General features: G+C 43.4%; 2 protein-coding genes across 4 annotated transcripts; both read right to left on the reverse strand.

Moving 5' to 3' along the window:
- Positions 1-771: 771 nt before the first annotated feature.
- znf740b (zinc finger protein 740b) lies at positions 772-7,627 on the reverse strand. Of its 3 annotated transcripts, none has more exons than XM_076096297.1 (7): positions 7,518-7,604; positions 5,200-5,351; positions 4,782-5,015; positions 4,091-4,219; positions 3,857-3,986; positions 3,268-3,386; positions 772-3,122 (listed from the first exon to the last, which is right to left on the reverse strand). In XM_076096297.1, the coding sequence occupies exons 2-7, from the start codon at positions 5,242-5,244 to the stop codon at positions 2,973-2,975; spliced, it is 807 nt and encodes a 268-aa protein (XP_075952412.1). In that variant the 5' UTR covers positions 5,245-5,351; positions 7,518-7,604; the 3' UTR covers positions 772-2,972. The 3 variants fall into 3 exon arrangements, with proteins under 3 accessions (XP_075952412.1, XP_075952419.1, XP_075952428.1); XM_076096304.1 differs by lacking the exon at positions 7,518-7,604 and adding an exon at positions 5,441-7,502; XM_076096313.1 differs by lacking the exon at positions 5,200-5,351 and having other exon boundaries at positions 7,518-7,627.
- Positions 7,628-9,431: 1,804 nt separating this feature from the next.
- On the reverse strand, positions 9,432-20,626 carry LOC142949492 (cysteine sulfinic acid decarboxylase-like). Its single transcript, XM_076091164.1, has 14 exons — positions 20,602-20,626; positions 20,378-20,517; positions 20,169-20,295; positions 20,002-20,092; positions 16,812-17,034; positions 12,775-12,854; positions 11,480-11,534; positions 11,177-11,293; positions 11,009-11,073; positions 10,799-10,880; positions 10,507-10,706; positions 10,118-10,169; positions 9,937-10,026; positions 9,432-9,774 (listed from the first exon to the last, which is right to left on the reverse strand). Exons 1-14 carry the CDS (start codon positions 20,624-20,626, stop codon positions 9,601-9,603), a joined length of 1,521 nt encoding a protein of 506 aa, XP_075947279.1. The 3' UTR covers positions 9,432-9,600.
- Positions 20,627-22,552: the final 1,926 nt, after the last annotated feature.

Genomic DNA, 22,552 nt, shown 5'->3' on the forward strand with positions numbered 1-22,552 from the left:
TAAGGCATTAAAGAGGGAATTAATCACTGAATTTGGATTTGGGTTCTGAATGATCAGAAAAAAAGGACTCAGTTTTAAGACTTTGGTTCAAGGAGGTTTGTCATTATTTCAGAAAATCAATTTTTTTGAAAAGTAGATTAGAACAGTTAGGTAAAACTTGCAGCCTAATTTGAAATACAAATTTTAATTGCCATCATCTCATACAGTGTGATTAAGTGGCTTGTACCAAAATGATGTATATAATGTGATATTTACCCGTCTCAATGCAGATCGACGGTCTTCTGACCCAAACTTTGTATTAACGCCAAATTGATGTGGAGGCAGGAGTTCCCCTTTTGGCATTGATCTCACTGCTTGTTTTCCACACACCCGACTCCCAAGACTTGTTTATGTGTGTCGCACCATGTTCTCCCATTTCATTTATTATAACAACAAACGAGAGGAGCAATAAAGTGAGGACTATCTGCTTTTATCCCATTTATGTTAATTACTTCTAAGTGTTTTTTTTATAGTATTGTGTGATCATTTTCCACAAATATGGGAAAACATTTATTTGGTGTTTTTTCATCCTGCTATAGAGACTATTGCCCCTCATGTAGTCATGGCTGCCATCTGCTGACAAGACTGGCGCATTACATATTTCTGAAATGTTTTGCAGTCGTTCGAGTTTCAGTAAGTATTTACAGCCATTTGAAAAGTAAATGAATTTCTCATTTGACGTTGACCTAAGTGGAAGGCAGCTGAAACGGCTCACACAGATTTGAACAAGCATTTGTTTAAAAAGTGTAACAGCTTTATTGAGACTTGGGGCCCTAAAACTCCGTTCACTACAGAATGATTGACTGAGTCAAAATAGATTTCACTTCACCCCTGAAATGACAGAAAAAGGTGGGGCTCACATAAAAAATACTCCTTTCCAAAACAAAATGTATAGAAGATCCAACAAATACATGCAAAAGAAAAAAATATGCTGACTAATCATGGCTGCTATACTAACAAAAGCAAGAGTGGCAGCTTTTATTTGACTCCTAATAGCAAGTTGAGAGATGACTTTTCAGTTGTCGTAAGAAATCATCAGACTAAGGATTATAACTTTGTAAATACTTTGATTTTCTCTTGAAGTGTAGGTCCCATACATACTATTCTCTACCCCTAATACAATTTAAATATATATTAACTTCATAAAAAGTCAACTCAGTGGTAGGCCCCAAACCCCCTTTACATAATCTAAAAGTCTGACAGCAACAGAAGTACCAGTCTACAATACGATCCTCTACATTTGAGCTAACATCTTCAGTCCAGTGTTTACAGTCCGACTTCATCTTACAGAGGCCTAAAAATAACATCATGTAGGTTATCACTTTACAAAACACCACGCGGACCGTATATTCCCCTGTCCACAGCTCATCATCTTCATTGAAGACGCTCACGGTTAACCTGGAGATGAAATGACATGGCACTGTGTTCAGATCACATTCAGTTAGGTCAAGACAGAGGAGAGCTCTCGGACTCTGGGGATGAACCAAAAAATACTTAGTTTGAATTGATCTGGGCTCTGAATTGGACTAATCTGCACCACATTTCCCCAGTACCTCCAGCTGAAGTTAATTTTAGGCCTTGGACTAGTTTTAATTGAGTTGAGTGCTGACGTACTCTCAAGGGCTTTCAGGGTAAATCCCAGGATTTCTGATCACACGCTGTCCCGCCTCACTTACCAAAATACATTTGAAAGGACGGATGTTTTCAAATTCAGGAAGATCTATAAACGCTGAGCAGGAAAAAAAACAAGACTGACAGTTGTTTCTGGGAACAGAGAGACGGTAAAAACAATTTATATTGAGCGGGTTATTACAGAGGCACCTTCATTTCTAATTTCTTCAACAGACAGGCGGTTTCTACATCCAGTCATTAAAGGATAAAGAAGCTCAGTAACTTTTTTTTTTTTTCTTCAAGAGCATAAAAAAAAACCCTCGGCTCTTCCTACAAAACCTGTATTTCAACAGTGTAATATATAGACAGTCAGGACAAACCCCTTTAAAACAAGGTAGAACAGTGAGGATTGTAAGCCAACAGTCGCTACACAACTTAACTAATGCCAACATTAGTTGGACATTTTACATTTCAGGAGCATCTAGTTAACTTTTAGTGTGTTTCCACCTGTTTGTACACATCATCTGTTATCCAGTTTTACAGCGAGGCGAATAGCATGTAAGAAACTATTTGAAATCCATTTTTAAAAAAAGGTGATCTTCTACATGAAGTGAAAATGGAATACCAGTTGCATTCTACTCTGTAATAAGCCCGATTCATGTTTAGATCACTGTCGTAAAAAAATTACATAAAATTTTATTTCAGATGTGTTACGCACACCTTCAGTATTGAATAGGACCACAAGTCTGCCGTGACCTTTGAGCAGTAGCTGGTGCAGGATTAGTAGCGTAAGGAACACAAAATGAGGAGAAGTTGAACACTGAGAAGCTACACAGTTCTGTGTGTGTGTGTGTGTGTGTGTGTGTCCTTTAGTGAACTGTCCAGATGGAGTAGAGGCCAGCACTGGGGTTGTTTGCAGGTCAACAGGATACCTAAGAGATGCTGCGCGATACGGTGACAGTCAACACAGTCAAAAATACTTGCAATCCCTCGGCAGCAATAGCAAAAAAAAAATACCTGCAACCTTTCAGATAAAAGGAGACGTGTGCATTTTTAATTCAGTTATTGCCATAGTACCAAGACCTGTTGTCCAAGATCATGAATTAGTCCTTCCCCTTTTGCCTGGGTTGTAAATGGAACAGTAGATTAAAAAAATATAAAAATCCATTATCGAGCTCTGTCAATGAGCTGGCGAGAGCAAAAGTAAAGTTTGGTTGTGATTAAGCAACGCTGTTTTCAGCTGACAGTACTGTTGAGCTCTACCGTGTGACATTACTGAGCTGCAGGCTGCTGTCTGTAGGGTCTCTGTGGGGAGCGGAGGGTCAGACAGTCAGACGGTTGTTGGAAGGCTGTAGGGGGCTCCAGGAAGCTGAATGGGCGGATGCATCCTGTGAGAACTGGCTTTCCTCTTTGCTCATCCCCACTGTACACAGGCGCCGGTGTCTCAGCAGCCTGTCTGTCCGGGAGAAGTTCTGGAGGCAAGGAAAGACGTGCGTTTCAGTCAGCAGAGTAATAATACCGACAATGCTGACAGATGGATTTATTTGATCCTGACTAAAATGCAGGAACCTAAAAGTACAAAATGGAAATGTGAAGCATACACAACGGCTAACTAACCTGATGGCAGCGATCACACTGGTACGGCTTCTCTCCGCTGTGCACCCGCTTGTGTCTGTCCAGGTGGTAACGCTGAATAAACCGCATGTCGCACGCGTCACAAGCAAATGGCTTCTCTCCTGTGAACACAAGCCGACCATTTAGCAGTATATATATAATCTATATCAAGTCTCACTATTTCACTGGAGGCAAGATATTCTTTTAATTAATTAGTCATTTTGAATGTCTTTTTTGCGAGTCCTGGCCAAAAGAGCTGCACACGCATGTGGACTAACACAGGACCAACTTTCACACAAAGAAGAGTAAGGACAGGGAGAAATAGGTATACGGCATTATAACAAATTAAAAACATAAATACTATGCATTAAAACAACTGTACACGCCCTATTTAGTTCTTCAAATCATTTAAGAAGGTTTGAGTCTGTGCTTTTTTTGTAGTTTAAAATAAGCAGATGGAATTTAAGAAGAGTGCTTCGCTGGCTGAATAGTGGACTCATTACTCATAACACTACCCCGTTTCCCATATCTAACCACCACATGTAGAAGAGTGAGAAAGACAGCATTGAAGACGTGCGCTGTGAGTTCTCACCTGTGTGTGTAAGGATGTGTCGCTTGAGGTGGTAACTACTCCGGAAAGCTCCATAGCAGTGGTCACAGATGAAGTTCTTCTGGACTTTCAAGGAACTGTCATCGCTCATATCGATTTGTGGAAGTAAATGCTAACGACAACGACAAAATTAGTTGAAAGAGAGCTGATGATCAAGGGTAGATCTCTGCACTTTGGCGTGTATTCCTAAGATTGTAGCTTTGTAACCATCCTTACCTCCACCTTCACTTTGCTGGATGACCCTGATTTTCTGTGCTTCTTCTTGGGTTGCATATTCTGGTTTGCTTGCATGTCCTTTCCATCCATCATTCTTGATGAGTGATAATCCCCGTCTTTTCGTATCAGCTTTTGAAGGAAGAAACGGTAGTAAGTAACGTAAACATACAGGTACATATACAGGATGATACTTCAACCCCGTCTATACGCCGTGTATAAACATAGACTAAATGGTTCACTATAGTGGAGCTGTGAGCAGATATTAATGTATTTGCCAACAACTAGAACTCCTCCTGTGGGCGGGCTGATGTATGAACACATAATGAATGACAATTTAGTAAAAAAGATTGTAATATTAAAAAAAGTTCATAGGAGAAATTATAATTATTGAAAAACATTGATAAATACTAATAAACGTTTAATATCGGCTTACAACTACATTATAGTGTGTTATTAAATATGAATTAAATGTTTGTAAAATGCTTAAAACAATTCACATCATACAACTCCAATGAATGTGTCCTTGTGAGTCCAACCACAGAATTAGAGCTACCTGCTTTTGAGCTTTAGGTTTATTTAGGTTTATTTTTACTGCCATAGCGTTTCACAATTACCAACTTAAATGTTGTTCGTGAAAGCAAACAAATAACAGAGTCAGCACTAACAGCTTTAACAGGCTTCTCTCTCATACCAAGGGTGGACAGCTCCCGGCTGAAGGGTGGCCCATGTTACTGTGGTGGGGTTGTCCATGGTGAACCTGGTGTCCGTGGTGGTTGTGGCTGTGCTGCGAGTGGGTTTGGTGGCTCTCAGGACTGGACCTGTGCCCTTGACCTAACGGTGACATCATCCTCTTTTGGCCTGGGATGTTGTTGGCTTGCATCAGGGCCATGCTGGAGAGCACCGCCTCGCAGCCCAGCAACCCAGCCTGGCAATACAAACACCATGTCAGAGCAGAAAGAGGGAGGGGGGGCGCGGCGCAGGACTCCTCACAGAGACGAGGAGTCAGGGGAATGAGAAGGAGTTGAGTAATGGGAGTTACAGAGAAATGCACTGGCATTAGGATTGGGAGTACAAGCTAAAAACATGATGGTGAAGAGACTTCCACTGACCCATTTCATATGGTCTCGAACAGAGTTGTTAGAATGGTGTGTCATCGTCGGGGGTTTGAATGCGTGTGTGTTTGTGGGAACAGAGGGGGCTTCACTTAGGATGAGGGGTAACAGAAGAGACCACACCCACCCAACTCATCTGGGGCCAAAGCCTGAAAGTAGAGGCATGACAACATGAGGCTAACATTTTTACATGCTGCAATGAGGAGCTAGAAATCCAGACTGATTTAATGACTTTTACCAATAACCAAATCTGGATTTATGACCAAAAATGTAGGTCCAGCACTCTTATGCGCAGGTTTCAGGCAAGAAAGCCCCAATGGTTTGGTGCATGCCATGTTCCAGGGTCGACAGAAAGCAAAAGAAACAGATTGAGGAAAATTATGACATCGAATGGGAAAAAGGAAAATGGGGAAAAAATAAAATAAAGCAAAATACATAAAGCCTTTATAATACTGAAATATATAAAAGACAAGTATTTAAAAAAAAGCTGCTGTTTGAGAGCAGCAAGTGCGCCGTAAGCACAGTTTTATCTACCGTATATTAAATTATTATGGCCATCATAAAATGTAACACAGGCAATGATCGGGTGTTTTCGATTAATACAGTGAACTGGATTTTGGGCAATCAAACCTGGCACTGAGGTTACAGGTGCAATGATTGACTCAATAATGACAAATTTGAAAAAAAAATATGTAATTGCGATTATTTTGACTGATATTGCAATTGTGATATTATTAGCGATCATTTTAAAACATTAAAATGTTTGAGGTGCGATTTTTGCAAGGATTTGTATCAAACAAAGATGTTTTCTTACATCTGTAGAATAAGATGTGAAGGCCGGGACGTCTCGGCAGCACGACAACGACCATGTAACGATTCTGATCAAATTAAAATGAGTTGTGCAGCCCATGACTCAATGACCTGTGGTGCAATTCTAAGGCATTGCATGATAATGGTCGAACACCACAAGAGTATTTTCTTGGAATTAATAGGCATCGTGTAAAAATAACTAATAATAAAACGAAGACATTGTGTATATACTTGTAACATACAACAAACGTTTATAAGGGAATTTTTCTCATCTTCCATGTTTGCTCTATTACCTTCAGTCAGTGGGCGTTTATGTTGTACTTTACTTATTTAAACAGCCAAATGATGTCAGCAATAATACCTCTAATACCTGAGAAAGTGTCTGACTTCTTGAGCAGTTAGTTAGTACTTACTGAACTAGAGACTGAGACACATTCATTACTTATTGCATCCTTAAGTATGTGGGATAGCTATTTTAGTGCTTTGTGTGGTTCTTACAACACATTGTTTTAAATGTAGAACAAAAAACAGCTGTTTCTAGACCCTACACACTTACAATTAATCTGGAAAATAGGACTAACTCTTGGTTTGAGTTGAGCATAGAACACCTAAAAACGCTCAAAAATATCAAGCAGTTTGTCCTTCCTTTAAGTTAAAGAGAATGGCCGTAAACTCAGTGGGGAATGGTTAATCCATGGCTCTGGAAAGCTGTATATTTGATATAAAAATGATTCCCAGGCAGTCAGAGAAATTAACATAAAACCACAACGCACAGACCTACTCAATGACTGATAAACCGCAGGGAGCATTGTGATTATTGCAGTTTTTTGTGTAAATGAAAATTACACAGCAGATGGATATACACAGCCCATGCACAAAAGCTTTGATAGTAAACAAACAACTAGCCTATTCCTCACTTCAGTGGAAGACGTTTTCTTGTATCTAGCCATGAATTGAAACGGATTGGGTTGTGCGTCACTCTCATTTGTAAGCGTGTGGTTTATGATCTCGCAAAAACAAACACGATGGCCGTTTTATAAAATGGTGCATTTGTGCACAAGTCAGCTAGCTAGCGACTAATCCTGCAAACGTTGGTTTGTTACGAGTTTCTGTTGAAGAAGCGGTCATCTCCGAGCAAATGAGCTTCACTAATCAAGCGGGACTCTATCTAGAGACCACGGGGGGGAGGCGGTGTTTAGACAATAGGTTGAACAATGTGAAGCATGCTGAGAGGCTCTGCCGAATGAAACAGAAGAGGCTAACCTGCTAGCTAGCTAGCTAGCCAGCCAGGAGTTGGGTTTTCGTACAACTCTTGTATGACTGAACCCCCACCCGCGCCCCAGACAACACAACAACAGCCAGGCAGGGCGTGCGGTGCAGGCTCAGCGCCGACCGCCAAATAACACCTCCTTCACCGGCCACAGCGGCTACAAACAGACACGTAGCTGATCGTGAAATGTTGTCAAGAGCTGCGAAGGAAATTCGCGTGAAAAGCGACCACTTACCTTTCGATTTTTAGAGTTTTGTAGGTTATTCTTTTTTGTCGCACTTCCAATTTTTTCTCAGTTTACAAACACTGACAGGAAACGCCACCGGAAGTGCTCCCCGGAGCGAGTGGTGATTGGCCAGACGCCCTGTCACGTGACCGAAGCGCAACGACCCACATATGCGGCCATAGCTGTGAGGGAGTGAGCCCATGAATGACATTATTAATCGACATTTAAATCATTTAATTGCAAACATTGGAAATAACGAATTAAATATACTCTCGTTATGGCAACAAAGTCGTTTTTTTCCTATAACGTTAAAAAATCGATCAATTTATTTTTATCTAAGAAACGTTACGTTACTATATATCACAAGAATAGCACGTCACTACATTTCAAGTTACATCTGTTACAGAGTAAAAACAAAAGTCACATGAAAAAGTCTTGATAAACTGTGTTCAAATCAGAATGGAAAACTTGTTTTGTTCTTGTTTTTAAACTTCCATGCCAATAAAATCACATTGAATTGATTGATATTCAGAAGCTGCAGGTGTGTCTGCATCTATCTTACTTATGATTTAATGCACCACCACCCGCGAGCCCCGCTAAGTGACACAACCACAATTTCGTGAACTGTACAGAAGGGGCACCCTGGGCCTGGCTAACATGCTAAATCCATGGTCTGGTGCATCCTCCACTGAGGGCTGTTTGAGATTGTTAATCCCTGATGGGCCTCACTCAACTCTAAACGTTTTGAATTCGATGAGCCTGTGGGACCAGAGAGTGGACTGGTTGCTGTGAGAATGACCGACTAGAGAAGTTGAACATTGAGCAGATTTTAGAGGACTTCGGGTGTTCACAATTTACAGGGTGCGTAGCTTCATTGTCTGAGCATTGTCTATTTTGGTTCTTTGAGGCTACACTGAGGAAGGAAGTTGTGTATTTGTATAATTGATAATCAGTTTTATGAACAGACTACAGAATGCCCATCTGTTGGTTTTGACAGAAGGGGTCTTGTTGCTGTTTTCCACTTCTGTATAAGTTGACACTTAATAACATCCAATTTTGCATGTCTTATTTTTATACACCCCCCCCCCCCCCCCTCCTTTATGTAACACAGTACCTACCTACTTTCTTTTTACTTTTACTCAAATAGCTGACATTTTTAGTACTTTTACTTGAATACATTTTCTATAATGTAACTATATTTCTATTTTCGTACAATACTCTATTACTCTTTCCACCTAGTCGTACATTATAATGAACAATCTTTGACGACTGAGACTGTTGGTCAGACAAACCAAGACATTTCCAGCCACCACACCAAGCAATAGAAAGTGTGATGGGATTTATTTTTATTTTTTTACTGTTTTCTGATGTTTTAGGATAAAAAACATTAATGACAATAATCGGTGGTTGCAGCATACAGCTATGAAGGCAAAAATAAGGGGGTCTCTAAAAAAACTAAATGAGAATCCAAGACATAAAATGGTGCTATATTCTAACTTGCACTAATATATGTCTCAGATTGTCATTTAGTTTGATTTTATTTTACGTATTTAATTACCATTGTTGGAGGAAGTTTGAGATCCAAGATTGTTATTGACGATGACTGCTTCTGAAATTAATCTGCGTTCTATTATAAATAACTTGAAACTTGAATGAAAGCCTTCCATTCAGAAACTGTACCGTGGACAAAAGGTGAAATATTAAAGGATACATCCAGTTCTCCAGTTGTGCAAAAATTGTTTCAAAAAAAGTGAACCGAGCCAATTTGAACAGTTGTTTAATTCACTTGAAATGTTTCAAAACACCTTTACAATAAAGGCCACAAATAAGTTCAATTCAATGAAAAAATGAAGTCCTAATTATTTTATTCTTGACATTCATGAAGAAAGTGACCCTTTGTTTGGTTATTTATTCATGTTGTCTTCAGATTTCAGGGTTTAGTATCTCTCCATATATCATCACAAACTGTCTTAATCGATCAAATCACAGTTTGTTTTTTTGTTACAATTTGAGACATTATTATGGCAAGCTTTGTGCATATCCCTGCATTCTAGATAGTCAAGGGGTACACATCTTGTAGGTTGGGTTTTGCTCACAAGTCAATTCCCAGTCTTTCAATTTCGTCAATGAAGAAGTCCATGTCTTTTTGGGAAAGCTGCGGAGAGAAAACAACCATGCGGAAGAAGTTGACCTTGTTTCCCAAAGGTTGGTAGCCCACCATCATGGTGCCTTGTTTCATCATGCGCTCCTTGATGACTGGAGCTACCTTTAATTAAGAACAAAAAGACACACACACACGCACAGAGTTAACCGTTTGATTCAGATGTGTTGCACATACTTTAAGATGGTGGCCATCATGTGTGTGTGTGTGTGTGTGTGTGTGTGTGTTGTCTTTAATCTTTCCCAGTCCACTGATACAGAAACTTACTTTTGCCAGTCTGTCCTGGTAATCTGCGTTCCCTTCCTTCCCCCTCATACTGGGTGGTATGAACCAGAAGCACACATTCACAAACTCCGGCTGTCCATGGAGACAAACAAACACAGGTGATAAACATTTTTCAACGAGAAAACATCTTATCTTTGTCAGTATGCTAGAGATATTTACTTACCTCATGCAAAAGATGAAACCCCTCTCTTTCCTTCATTTGCTCCACCAGATATCTGCAGGTGAGATGTTATGATATGTTTTCACTTCCTGTTGGCTTGGATCATAACTCAATGGTTAGCAAAGATGAGGAAAATGGGGGGGGGGGGGGATTAGATGTCAAAAGAAGTATCTTAACCTGCTGTGCAACATGGACCCAAATGATCCTTCTTCCTTAATGTTTATATTAAGAAAGATGTAAATAGCCAACTCACTGAAAAGCTTATAACATGAAAACAGATAAATTGCAGTGCTTTCATATTAGCCTATGCCTCATATGGATTAGATAATTTGGAATTTGCTGCTTGTCTCAACCTTCGCCAGGCTCGTGTTGTGCTTCAGCTGCATGCCTACCTTGCATGGCTAAAAGCTTTGTCCACGCGCTCGGTAAAGCCAATGGAGCCAACAGCTTTCCACATCAACCATAACTTCAGACAGTCAACCTTGCGGCTGCACTGCACCGACTTATCCCCGACATCCAGATTCACATCATAGAACTTGTCTTGCTGGAAGAGGTATGTGGCGTTGGCACTGTGGCACTTCTTCAACAAGTTCTGAGGACAAGCAGAAATTACTGATTGTCAAAGATTTTTTTAAAACATAGACCTTTATTTTGTGATAAATAGATAATGCTGTAGCCTCAAACCATGGTATCCTGTAGTAGCAAGGCAGAACACTGCAGTCCAGCCCCCAGCATCTTGTGTGGATTCCAGGCTACCGAATTTGCTCTTTTCACAGACACATAAAAACACCCACATCATAAGCCATGTTGTCTATATCTCTATATGACCATATCGGCACAAAATGTGGCCTTCCTCATAATGAAACATGCAATTTCTGGCATGCATATTAATACCTGTGAACCCCTTTCATCAGATGTCTGTGTTGCTTGGAAAAGAGCACGCTCCCTCCCCAGGCAGCCTGAAAAACACAACAAAACAGACAAATCTCTGCATGTTCTTAAACTTGAACAAATACAACAGAAGCTTGACAACAGGCATTTGTCTTCGACAGGATGACTCACGTCTACGTGCATCCAGAGCTTGTGTTTCTCGCAGACATCAGCTATGCGGTCCAGTGGGTCAAACGCACCTCGCACTGTGGTCCCTGACGTGCAGCTTACAAAGAATGGCACTGCACCCTGGTAGACACAAACCGAAAATGAACAAAGCTTTCTTGCACTTGCTGCTCTCCGGTTTGCAAGATGTACAAAGTGTTTTATGGTTAGTTATACTTTGTGGATAATTATTGTTAATACCAATACAAGAGACCGTAAAACCACAACATGCGTTACATCTTAGTAGTTACTGAAGGCCAGTGAATTTACCTGAGATTGTGCCAGCTTTATCTTTTCATCCAGGTCATCTGGAATCATGCGGCCTCTAAAGCGCACAAGAGAACATAGAGAAGTTAACATTTTGAATGATAGGGCTGCAACTAACAATGATCATAAAGCATAGATTTTTGAATAATCATCATCGATTGGGAGCATTTCTATTGCCTGTTAACGGCTCACAACATGGTGACAGCTGAGCCGGCTGAGCCGTCACGGTGCCCACAGTGTTTACAATGCAAGCAAGAGGGTGGGTGCTACGCTTCTGCAGAGCGGCAGCCGTGATCTAGTCAGTGGGGCACGCTCACATGAACAACCATACACTAAAAGCACACGCATTCGGCCCAGATATTTTAACAAAGCAAAGAGCATCACGGATAACACACAGAGAATAGAGGTGGTAAAATCTTTAGATTCTGAGATGCATTGCGATGCAGCGACAGAACATAATCAGGAGTTTGGTTTCATTTCAGCACAGAGAGTCTTAACTGGGTTTTGCTGTCACTTACTGTCTGTTGCTCTTGTTTGTCTCTTATCACTCCTGTCCTTGATCTGTGTTTAACGGGGGGCGGGGCTGACAAACAGCACTTGGCAGTCCACTAGCTGGTTGCTCTTGCTATTAATATTAGCTGCTCTGTTGTTAATAATAATAATAATGGGCTGAAAAAATGTGCATGCAGGTTGAAATGTAACTGTGGTGTTGTTCTGCCAGGAGATACAGGCACTTAAACCATGTCGGAGTAGAGGGGCTATGAGTAAGGAAAAGTCAGCTAACCGCTGGGCTAATTCTTGCAGTGTAAAATGCCATAAGCATTCAATGCCCTGTCTTAAAGCTTCTATGTGAAAACCTTATTTCTGTAGATTACAGAACACTTGGAATGCACTGCAGAAGAATTTTTGTTTTGTTTTTGTAATGTTTATGTGCTGAGGTGGTTCACACACACTTTTTATATCATAGACGGTTTTAATCTGATTTTTGAAAGCACTTTCTATATATAAAGGGCGTTCCGATTTATCTGACTGCTTGTTTTAACTTTTGAAAAAGTTAAACAAGTAGCCATGTACAGTATCGAAAATATCGAAGATAAATTGTGATGTAAATCGCCAGTGAAGATTCACACCTCCAGGTAGACATCATCCACTGTATATTTACATAGCCAATCGTTGTTTGCTGCTATATTAATGCTCTGAATCACTTATATGCACCTTTAAGCACTTAATTGATTATGAAAATTAATGAGCTCATTTATTATCAATGGTTTCTGCTGTTATTCTGAAAAACACTTTACCTTTCATCCACTTTCACTATGATGACATTGTCTGTCCCAATTCCCAGAAAGGCAGCCCCTTTCGTCACAGAGTAATGGCTCTGAAAAAACCACACGTAGGGCATTTCTCATTTCACAATTTTTCCTGCCTCCTCGTCTCCTCCCTCGGAGCTCCTCGGAGCTTGCCGGAAGAGCTATGAGCGAGGAAACACCGCTGTATCCTTTGCGGAAGCCTTTTCAGCACCCATCCATTCATCCATCCATCCATCCATCCATCCATCCATTTTCCTCCCCTTATCCGAGGTCGGGTTGCGGTGGCACCCAGACTCACTGGCAACATGTTCCAGCTCATTCGGGGGGATCCCGAGGCGTTCCCAGGCCAGCTGGGAGATGTAATCTCTCCAGTGTGTTCTGGGTCTTCCCCGTGGGTCTCTTCCCAGTTGGACGTGCCTGGAAAACCTCCAGTGGGAGGCGTCCAGGAGGCATCCTAGTTAGATGCCCGAACCACCTCAGCTGACTCCTTTCGATGCGAAGGAGTAGCGGCTCGACTCCAAGCTCCCTCCTGATGACCGAGCTCCTTACCCTATCTCTAAGGCTGAGCCCGGCCACCCTACGGAGGAAACTCATTTCGGCCGCTTGTAGCCGCGACCTTGTCCTTTCGGTCATGACCCAGAGTTTGTGACCATAGGTGAGGGTAGGAACGTAGACCGACTGGTAAATTGAGAGCTTTGCCTTCCGGCTCAGCTCCCTCTTCACCAAGACGGCCCGGTGCAGAGCCTGCTTTACTGCTGCAGCCGTACCGATCCGCCTGTCGATCTCCCGCTCCATCTTACCCTCACTCGTGAACAAGACCCCGAGATACTTGGGGTACTTGGTAACTCCTTCGCTTGAGGTAGGCACTCTGTCCCCACCTGGAGGGAGCAATCCACCGGTTTCCGGCAGAGAACCATGGCCTCAGATTTGGAGGTGCTAACTCTCATCCCCACCGCTTCACACTCGGCTGCAAACCGCCCCAGTGAATGCTGGAGGTCATGATCCGAGGAGGCTAACAGGACCACATCATCTGCAAACAGCAGAGAGGCGATCCCGAGACCCCCGAATCTGACGTTCTCCGCCCCCAGGCTGCGCCTAGATATCCTGTCCATGAAAGTCACGAACAGGACCGGTGACAAAGGGCAGCCCTGGCGGAGGCCAACACCCACCGGGAACGTGTCTGACTTATTGCCGAGAATGCGGACACAGCTCCTACTGCAGTCGTACAGAGACCGGATCGCCCGTTGTAATGGGTCCGGCATCCCATACTCCCGCAGCACCCCCCACAAGAACCCCCGAGGGACCCGGTCGAAAGCCTTCTCCAAGTCCACAAAGCACATGTAGACTGGTTGGGCAAACTCCCAGAACCCCTCCAGTAGTCTTGCGAGGGTAAAGAGCTGGTCCACTGTTCCACGGCCGGGACAGAATCCGCATTGCTCCTCTTGACTCTGAGGTTCGACAAACAGTCGGAGCCTCCTTTCCAGCACCCTGGCATAAGCCTTCCCCGGGAGGCTGAGTAGTGTGATACCCCAGTAGTTCGAGCACACTCTCCGGTCCCCCTTTTTGAAGGTGGGAACCACCACCCCGGCCTGCCAGTCGATGGGCACTGATCCCGACCCCCATGCGACATTGAAGAGGCGTGTCAGCCAGGACAGCCCAACTATGTCCAGCGCTTTCAGCATCTCAGGGCGGATCTCATCCTGCAGAGGACATGTTGGTCGGGTTTAGGAGTTCCTCAAAGTGCTCTTTCCACTGCCCGACGATGTCCCCCATCCGGGTCAGCAGTCCCCCCCCCCTGCTGAGAACAGCCTGGCGTAAGCCCTGCTTTCCCTTCCTGAGCCGTCGGATGGTTTGCCAGAACCTCCTTGATGCCAATCGAAAGTCCTTCTCCATGGCCTCCCCGAACTCCTCCCATGCCCGAGTTTTAGCATTCGCGACCACCGCAGCTGCAGCCCTTCTGGCCTGCCGGTACCTGTCAGCTGCTTCAGGAGACCCCTGGGCCAACCAGACCTTGAAGGTCTCCTTCTTCAGCTTGACGGCTTCCCTCACCTCCGGTGTCCACCACCGGGTTCTCGGTTTGCCGCCATGACAGGCACCGATGACCTTCCGGCCACAGCTCCTAGCGGCCGCATCCACAATAGAGGCTTTGAACATGGTCCATTCGGATTCCATGTCCCCAGCCTCCCTCGGAATGTGTGAGAAGTTCTTCCGGAGGTGGGAGTTAAAGACCTCCCGGACAGGGTCCTCCGCCAGACGTTCCCAGTTCACCCTCACTACACGTTTGGGCTTGCCGGGTCTTTCCAACCGGTTCCCCCGCCATCTGATCCAACTCACCACCAGGTGGTGATCAGTTGACAGCTCTGCTCCTCTCTTCACCCGAGTGTCCAAGACATACGGCCGCAAATCAAATGATACGATTACAAAGTCGATCATTGATCTCCGGCCTAAGGTGTTCTGGTACCAGGTACACTTATGAGCCACCTTATGTTCGAACATGGTGTTCGTTATGGCCAAACCGTGGCAAGCACAGAAGTCCAATAACGAGACACCATTCGGGTTCAGATTTTGTTTGGTGCATAAGCACAAACCACAGTCAGAGCCTTGCTCCCCGCAACCCGTAGGTGCATGGAGGCGACCCTCTCGTTCTCCGGGGAGAACTCCAACACAGCGGCGCTCAGCCGGGGGCTCGTGAGTATCCCCACTCCCGCCCGGCGCCTCTCACCCTGGGCAACTCCGGAAAAGGACAAAGTCCAACCCCTCTCCAGGAGCTTGGTTCCAGAGCCAGCGCTGTGTGTGGAGGTGAGTCCAACTATATCTAGCTGGTATCGCTCCACCTCCTGCACCAGCTCTGGCTCTTTCCCCGCTAGCGAGGTGACGTTCCACGTCCCTAGAGCTAGTCTATGCTGCCGGCGAACGGCTCGCCCAGGCCTCCCGCCTGACCCGCCGCCCGGTCTGCATTGCACCCGACCCCGATGCTTGCCCCTGCGGGTGGTGGGTCCACAGGGAGGCTGCTCCATGCTGTTTCTTCGGGCTGAGCCCGACCAGGCCCCATGGTCGAAGGCCCGGCCACCAGATGCTCGCCGACAAGCTCCCCTCCTGGGTCTGGCTCTGGGAGGGTGCCCCGGTTTCCCTGCTCCGGGCGAGGTGGCTGAAGTCCGTGGGCTGCTTATCATTAGGGTTGTTTTGAACCGCTCTGGGCTATCCCCTGAGACCTGTTTGCCTTGGGAGACCCTACCAGGGGCTAATGCCCCGGACAAAATAGCTCCCAGGATCACTGAGCCACTCAAATTCCTCCACCACGTTAAGGTGGCGATTCGCGGAGAAGCGAATCGCCCGTTACAAATAAAAGAGGCGTGGAATGATCGCAAACAAGAACTCTACAAATGTAACAGTTCCTTTTGTATTCATAATTTGTAGTTATTTAAGATGATCAAATGAACGATCAAACTTTCTGCCCCTCACTGCTTGTGTGTAGTGCTTCATAACACGCTTTTCTAAACGAATTCCTTGATAACATTTCACCTGGATATTACTTGTGTTTATATATTAAATGGAGAATACATCTAATTCAACTGCTATAATCGTGACATGATGTTTAGAGGTGCAAACAGCTGCTGACATCAAATTAGTATTGATAAGACCGTTCTCTTGCATTTTAGCCCTTATTTGCTGTATTTCATGTTGTCATATAGATAGACAGGACTGTGTTTGTGTGCATATAATATATATATATCTATATATATAATATATCACTCAATCATAAGTCACTCTTTCTTCGTATAGTACACTGATGCAGCCGGAGACAGTTCTAGAGCATCTTTGATGCAGCTGTGACTCACGTCATAATTGATTGATGTCACTTTAAAAGGAATTTGTTAAATGTCTGTTGCCTTAACTCCTCTCTCCTTGCGTCTCTTCATCGCAAGGAAATGAATCAAGGATGTACAAAGTGGGAAATGAGAAATGCCTATAAACTACAGTGTGTGTCAACAAACATCTCTGTCTGTTTGATGGCCAATCCTTACCTCTGAAGATGTAAAGATGTTTAGTCTTGGGAGACCACACAGCCCCTTACTTTTGACCTCTGGTAAAAGTTGGTAGCGTGCGAGGTTCATGGCGTACATATTAGAGGTGGAACCCCCTGGGCAGAAAAGACCGTCACCTTCTGTCCAGCCAACCATCTGCCGCAGTCCTCTCAGAAGCTCAGTCTCCATCAGCACAAACACTGGGGCCACCTCATAGGTGAAGCTGCCATTGACACACAAAAGTTGTATTTCATACTATTGCATTGTATTCTACATTTTATACACACACAAACATTACCACACCAGAAACGGAAAGTAATTTAGTACATTTACTCAAGCATGGTACCTCTATATATATATCTTCCATATCTCGATTACCGTTAATCCAATCTACTCCACACATGGCGGGTGTATTGCTAGGCACCTATAGTCATCTAGAGTTGTTATTTGTAAAAAAACACATTTTTGTTGGGCAATACTAGTTTTAATGTTAGTGTTAAGTTAAACAGGTCATAATTACCTCTCTAATATCTATTTTACATTGCTGTGAAAACATCTTCAAACAACTGTATTTATTCAGGTTTCTCGCCCAAAACTAAATTTTACAAGATTACATTTGAACACATCATGATAAAAAAACCAAATAACCTTACCGCCATCAAAATACCTCCGCTAATGAAATCCACTCTCTTCTTTATAACCGCGGCAGTTATGTCAAAACAAGCCACTAATTTGGAAATAAGCTCTGCTAAGTGTATATTTCACTGATGTTTCTGACTGTGAGGAGCAGCGCTTTTCACCCTTTGTCTCACTGAAAATGTACATTTTGTCAGTGGTAGAAGAAGAAGAAGGCTGACAAAGGCCCTTTGAACACCTAAAATACGTAAATTATTGTCTTTTATTTAAATATTTGCTTAAAACATTTTTGTTGGGCAATACTAGTTTTAATGTTAGTGTTAAGTTAAACAGGTCATAATTCCCTCACTAATATCTATTTTACATTGCTGTGAAAACATCTTCAAACAACTGTATTTATTCAGGTTTCTCGCCCAAAACTAAATTTTACAAGATTACTGTCACAGCTCTGCTTCCATTATCCAGGCAGAGGAAAGGTCAGACTCCCGTTCCCACCGGGCCGCAGCGGGCTCCAGTTCCAGCCGCTGCCGCCTCCGAGCCGCATCGACTTCCAGTTCCTGCCGTTGCTGCCGTCGAGCCGCATCGACTTCCAGTTCCTGCCGCTGCCGCCTCCACAATGCAGCGACCTCCAGTTCCTGCCCCTGCCGCCTCTGCGCTGCAGCGATCTCCAGTTTCTGCCGCTGCCGCCTCTGAGCAGCAGCGACCTCCGGTTCCTGCTGCTGCCGCTTCCGCGATGCAGCGACCTCCGTTTCCTGCCGTTGCCGCCTGCACGCTGCAGCGACCTCCGGTTCCTGCTGCTGCCGCCTCTGAGCAGCAGCGACCTCCCGTCACCGAGAGTCTGAATCCTGTTCCCCGGAGCCCCGTCTCCGAGAGTCTGAATCCTGTTCCCCGGAGCCCCGTCTCCGAGAGTCGGAGCCCATTTCCCCTCTCGATCCCCAGCCTCTACAGTTCAGTTCCCCTCTCGATCCCCAGCCTCTAAAGTTCAGATCCCCAGCCTCTAGAGTTCAGTTCCCCTCTTGAGCCCCAGCATCTAGAGTTCCGTTCCCCTCTTGATCCCCAGCCTCTAGAGTTCCGTTCCCCCGAGTTCCAGTCTCTAGAGTTCTAACCCTCCTCCGGGCCCCCACTTGGGAGACGTTTTTGTTTTTTTTGTTTGTTTTTTGGGGACTGTTTTCCATCTCTCACCTAATCAGTTTATTCAGCGCACCTGCCAGTCACACCCACCTCGTCAGCTCATTACTCTCACCTGCTCACTCTGCTGCATTCACTATTGAAACCCCAGTCACACACGCACTCACTGCCAGATCATTTTCATGTCTACCGCCAGTTTGGCTCGTCTTGTTCCCGGGTTTCCCCACCTGCCTGCCCTGCCTCATTCTGCTGGATTTTCCCCCTTGTCTCCTGTCTTGTCCGTGGATCCCCTGTTGTGTCCTGTAAGTTTCCTGTGTTGATTTAATTCTTCATTAAATACCTGCTTCACGCTACTCTGTCTGGCCTGCATTTGAGTCCTCCACCACACCCCGTGACAATTACATTTGGACACATCATGATAATGTTTACCTTTGCCCCATAATCATTTTTACTGTGTGGACTTTGGATCCATTATGTTACTGAATTAAACCTCCTTTAACAGCTGTTGCAAGTGGAGCTGTGCTAGGGAGAGACTCTGTGCTATCGGTAGAGGAGCTGTCAGCAGCATGCATGGGAATGAATTATAAAATAACAGGCCTACGTGTCTGATGAAGTTAGATTCTGAAATCTTGCTATGCTGTTAGCTCCGTTATTTACCCAAGCAGGAATTGGCAGTGGTAGAAGAAGAAGGCTGCGCAAAACTTTTCAGAAGTAAAACTATTAATTATTAATAGAGCGCAGTAAAAGTCCTGCATTCAAACGTTTACTTCAAGTGAAGATTTACGGTTGAATCTTGTATGCCCTGACAAAGGCCCTTTGGACTGAAAGCTCACATAAATTAAGCAACAATAGTTAAGATTACCCCAAATGGAGCAACGGTTATCCTGCAACTTCAAGTGAAAAAGAGGCATTATCAGCACAAAATGTACTAAACATCTGTTCAAGCTTTCAATTTGAATGTGATGCTGGATAGTTTGACTTATTATGCATCTTATTAGAATTGTTATATTTTGTGAGTAAAATCTGAATCTGCAACTTTACCAGTAACATTTCAAGTAAATGTCTTCTGAAGTACAAGTACAGATAAAGTAGCATACAATTTTTAAGTCCTTGGGACCTTTTGCAAGTCATTTTGTGATACAAGGAGTTAGAATAGTAAAATAATCCAGACTCTGATACTTTGCCTGCACCATGTCTCTGTTTGCATACCTGGTTTTGATCATTGGCTGTTATTTTTATTATTAACATGCTCTCAACTTGCTGTTTTGAGTCTGTTCTGTGCCAGGTTATTGCTCCATTTACTTCTTCCTCCACAGACTAATACGGTCACATTATCTTATATATTGCATCATATTTAACAGACTTTTTCATCCACCCAAAAATGATGGGCTTACATGCTTTAGTTATAAATTAGGTTGATTCTTACAGGTTAGTGTTGAGAGCCTCAGTGAGGAATCGGCCAGCCAGGGCATGATAGTCCACTCCTGCAAACTGCTGATTAACAAAACGTGGGTGACCTGAAAGAAACCATGCAGTGTTATCATGAAAGAACAAGGGACAGTCTATAGACAATCAGTGTCTCAGCAGTCTTACTTGTCTTGATGCTGTACTTGGCGACATCTTTAACCCTCTGTAGGAGCCTGTGCGAGGGCTCCCCCGTTTCCCTCAGCTCCAGATCCAGCAGCAGAGCCAGCTCCTCGGGCTCTTTCCACTCACAAACCTGCCAGAACACATGGCTTATGAGTTTTTCTCAGAGTACTCACTCTAATCTGACACCATTGTCATTTTAGGCAGCACGAGACCTTTTGCTTGACGTCCGTGCCCTTGCAGAGCACCTCCTCCATAATAATTTTAAAGGCATCGTTCAAGAAGAGTTGGCCCTCTGTATGGTCAATTAGAGGCTCATTCAGGTCTCGGAGAATGCCTGATTCCTGCCCTTCCACTGTTGTCAGAACAGTTAAACGCATGAACAAACACTGCCAGAAGAGTTATAAACAACAACACATGTATAGCACACTCTACTTACATGAGACCGGGAACATGTTTGCCATCTCTTCCCTTTTAGCAGCTGTACTGAGAAGGCAGACGGCAGAAAATGGCTTCGAAACAAGTTTCGTGGTAGGGGGAGGGAATAATATGGAAGCCCGTTTCCGCAACAACAAACAAATAACAAATCACTACAAAAATAATGAATAAAGTTATTTTTTAATTTACACACACAGACACACACAAAAAAAGAGAGAAATTATGAGATAGAAAGTCGGTTTTATTCTTTGTACGCCAGAGCTGCTTCTTGTTGAAAATCCTTTCAAGGGTGCGTTTGCTGAGTGTAATTGAAGTATTTGTGTTGTAAAGCCACGTTTAAAGTAATCTTCAATGTACTCACAATCTATTTCTATGTCAAATGTTGGGTGACCTGAAGAGCTGCTTCTATGACTGTTAAAGTGTATTATAATTCCGACTTTTTATCTCATAATTTCTCTTTTTAGTTGATGTAAATAAAATTGAAAAAATAATAATAACTTTATTATACTTTTTTTTTTTTTTTTTTGCTGCTGGAAATGGGCTTCCATAGCATTTACCTTTGTCCCATAAATATAATGTTGCCTGGAGGGAAAAGAATGGGAGGAGCAATACAGCAGTGGAACTAGGCACCGAGTCGCTATCTCAAAAGACACACCAAGATGTATCGTCTTAATAGTGTTTTCCGAATGTCTCCTTGGATGTCAGACATGGATGCTTGTTGGATGAGAGCTTGGGCCACATTATCATACTCTTCACGTGCTGGGTAGGGGTTGCGGGAATATATAGCTTCTGCTAACTTATCTAAGATGTCTGATTTCGTGTCTTTTGATATGTCAAGAAGTGTCCCATCTTTATGGTAAGCTTCATTTCCTTGCATCAGTTTTGACTCCACATCAAAAGAAAAGGCAGGAATGACAAGTGGCTGAGGCAGCTGACAACTTTGGCTACCACTGGGGCCCTCCTCAAGGGCAGATGAGGACGGGCTTGCCGTGTCAAGGGTTGACTTGGTGTACACTTTCAAAGTTGCTCTATCTTTAGGAAGCTCTGACATGCTACTTAAATTGCACAATTCGTTATCAAGGCGTTATAGGCTTCTTGGATATATATATATATATATATATATATATATATATATATATATATATATATATATGGCACTAAATAGCGCAAGTTAGATATTATTGTAATATTCTGGACCTTTGCCCGAGGAGATTTTCTCAATCTGGACCTTTTGGAATTTTAATTGAATACCCCTGGCTAATGCTTTACTATGCGCTCATGTTACCGTCAGCATTTCAAAGTGCTTCCCTCCACTGGATGGATGACTTCACTGCAATAATCTGCCGAGGCTGTGAGGATTTAGAGACATCTGGTGGAATTGATCACACACTGCACTCGCTACTGAGAAAGGCACTCAGAGATATTTTATTTATGGATAAATAACACAATGTCGTAATAAAGATAACCCTTTATTGATTCACATGTCACAGCAGAGACAGAGACAGTCTGAGAGGTAAGAAGACGGATAATAACTGTTTGAATGAAACACATGAAAAACGAAAATATTAAATGGACAAAATGATAGGTGGTGTTAAAAAAAAACGTTATACAATATATACAGAGATTATACCTTAGACTATATTGAAGTGAATTGTGTTGCAAAGAAGTCTAGTAGTGCAACTACTGTAGTGTCAATATATAGATATAGGAAGATCCCACCTGTCCGTCCGTCTCTCTCTCCGTCTCACTGTCTGTCAATCTATCTATCTATCTATCTGGTGGTGATTGGCCAGACGCCCTGTCACGTGACCGAGGCTCAACGACCCACATATGCGGCCATAGTTGTGAGGGAGTGAGCCCATGGATGACATTATTAATTGACATTTAAATCATTTAATTGCAAACATTGGAAATAGCTAATTAAACATACTCTCGTTATGGCAACAAAGTCG

This window comes from Anarhichas minor, unplaced genomic scaffold (assembly GCF_050575085.1).
Source record: "Anarhichas minor isolate MPS153535 unplaced genomic scaffold, ASM5057508v1 ptg000003l, whole genome shotgun sequence".
NCBI lineage: Eukaryota > Metazoa > Chordata > Actinopteri > Perciformes > Anarhichadidae > Anarhichas > Anarhichas minor.

What these genes read in the sequence shown, in the direction of transcription:
- znf740b (XM_076096297.1), bottom strand. Translation starts at nt 5,244, where the DNA reads ATGACACACCATTCTAACAACTCTGTTCGAGACCATATGAAATGG. An exon ending in TTCGAGACCATATGAAATGG is followed by an intron (nt 5,016 to 5,199) that starts GTCAGTGGAAGT and finishes TTGTATTGCCAG; the next exon opens with GCTGGGTTGCTGGGCTGCGA. An exon ending in AGTGTGATCGCTGCCATCAG is followed by an intron (nt 3,123 to 3,267) that starts GTTAGTTAGCCG and finishes CCTTGCCTCCAG; the next exon opens with AACTTCTCCCGGACAGACAG.
- LOC142949492 (XM_076091164.1), bottom strand. Translation starts at nt 20,626, where the DNA reads ATGGCAAACATGTTCCCGGTCTCAT. An exon ending in CAAGTACAGCATCAAGACAA is followed by an intron (nt 20,093 to 20,168) that starts GTAAGACTGCTG and finishes GGTTTCTTTCAG; the next exon opens with GTCACCCACGTTTTGTTAAT. An exon ending in GAGGCTCTCAACACTAACCT is followed by an intron (nt 17,035 to 20,001) that starts GTAAGAATCAAC and finishes TGTCAATGGCAG; the next exon opens with CTTCACCTATGAGGTGGCCC.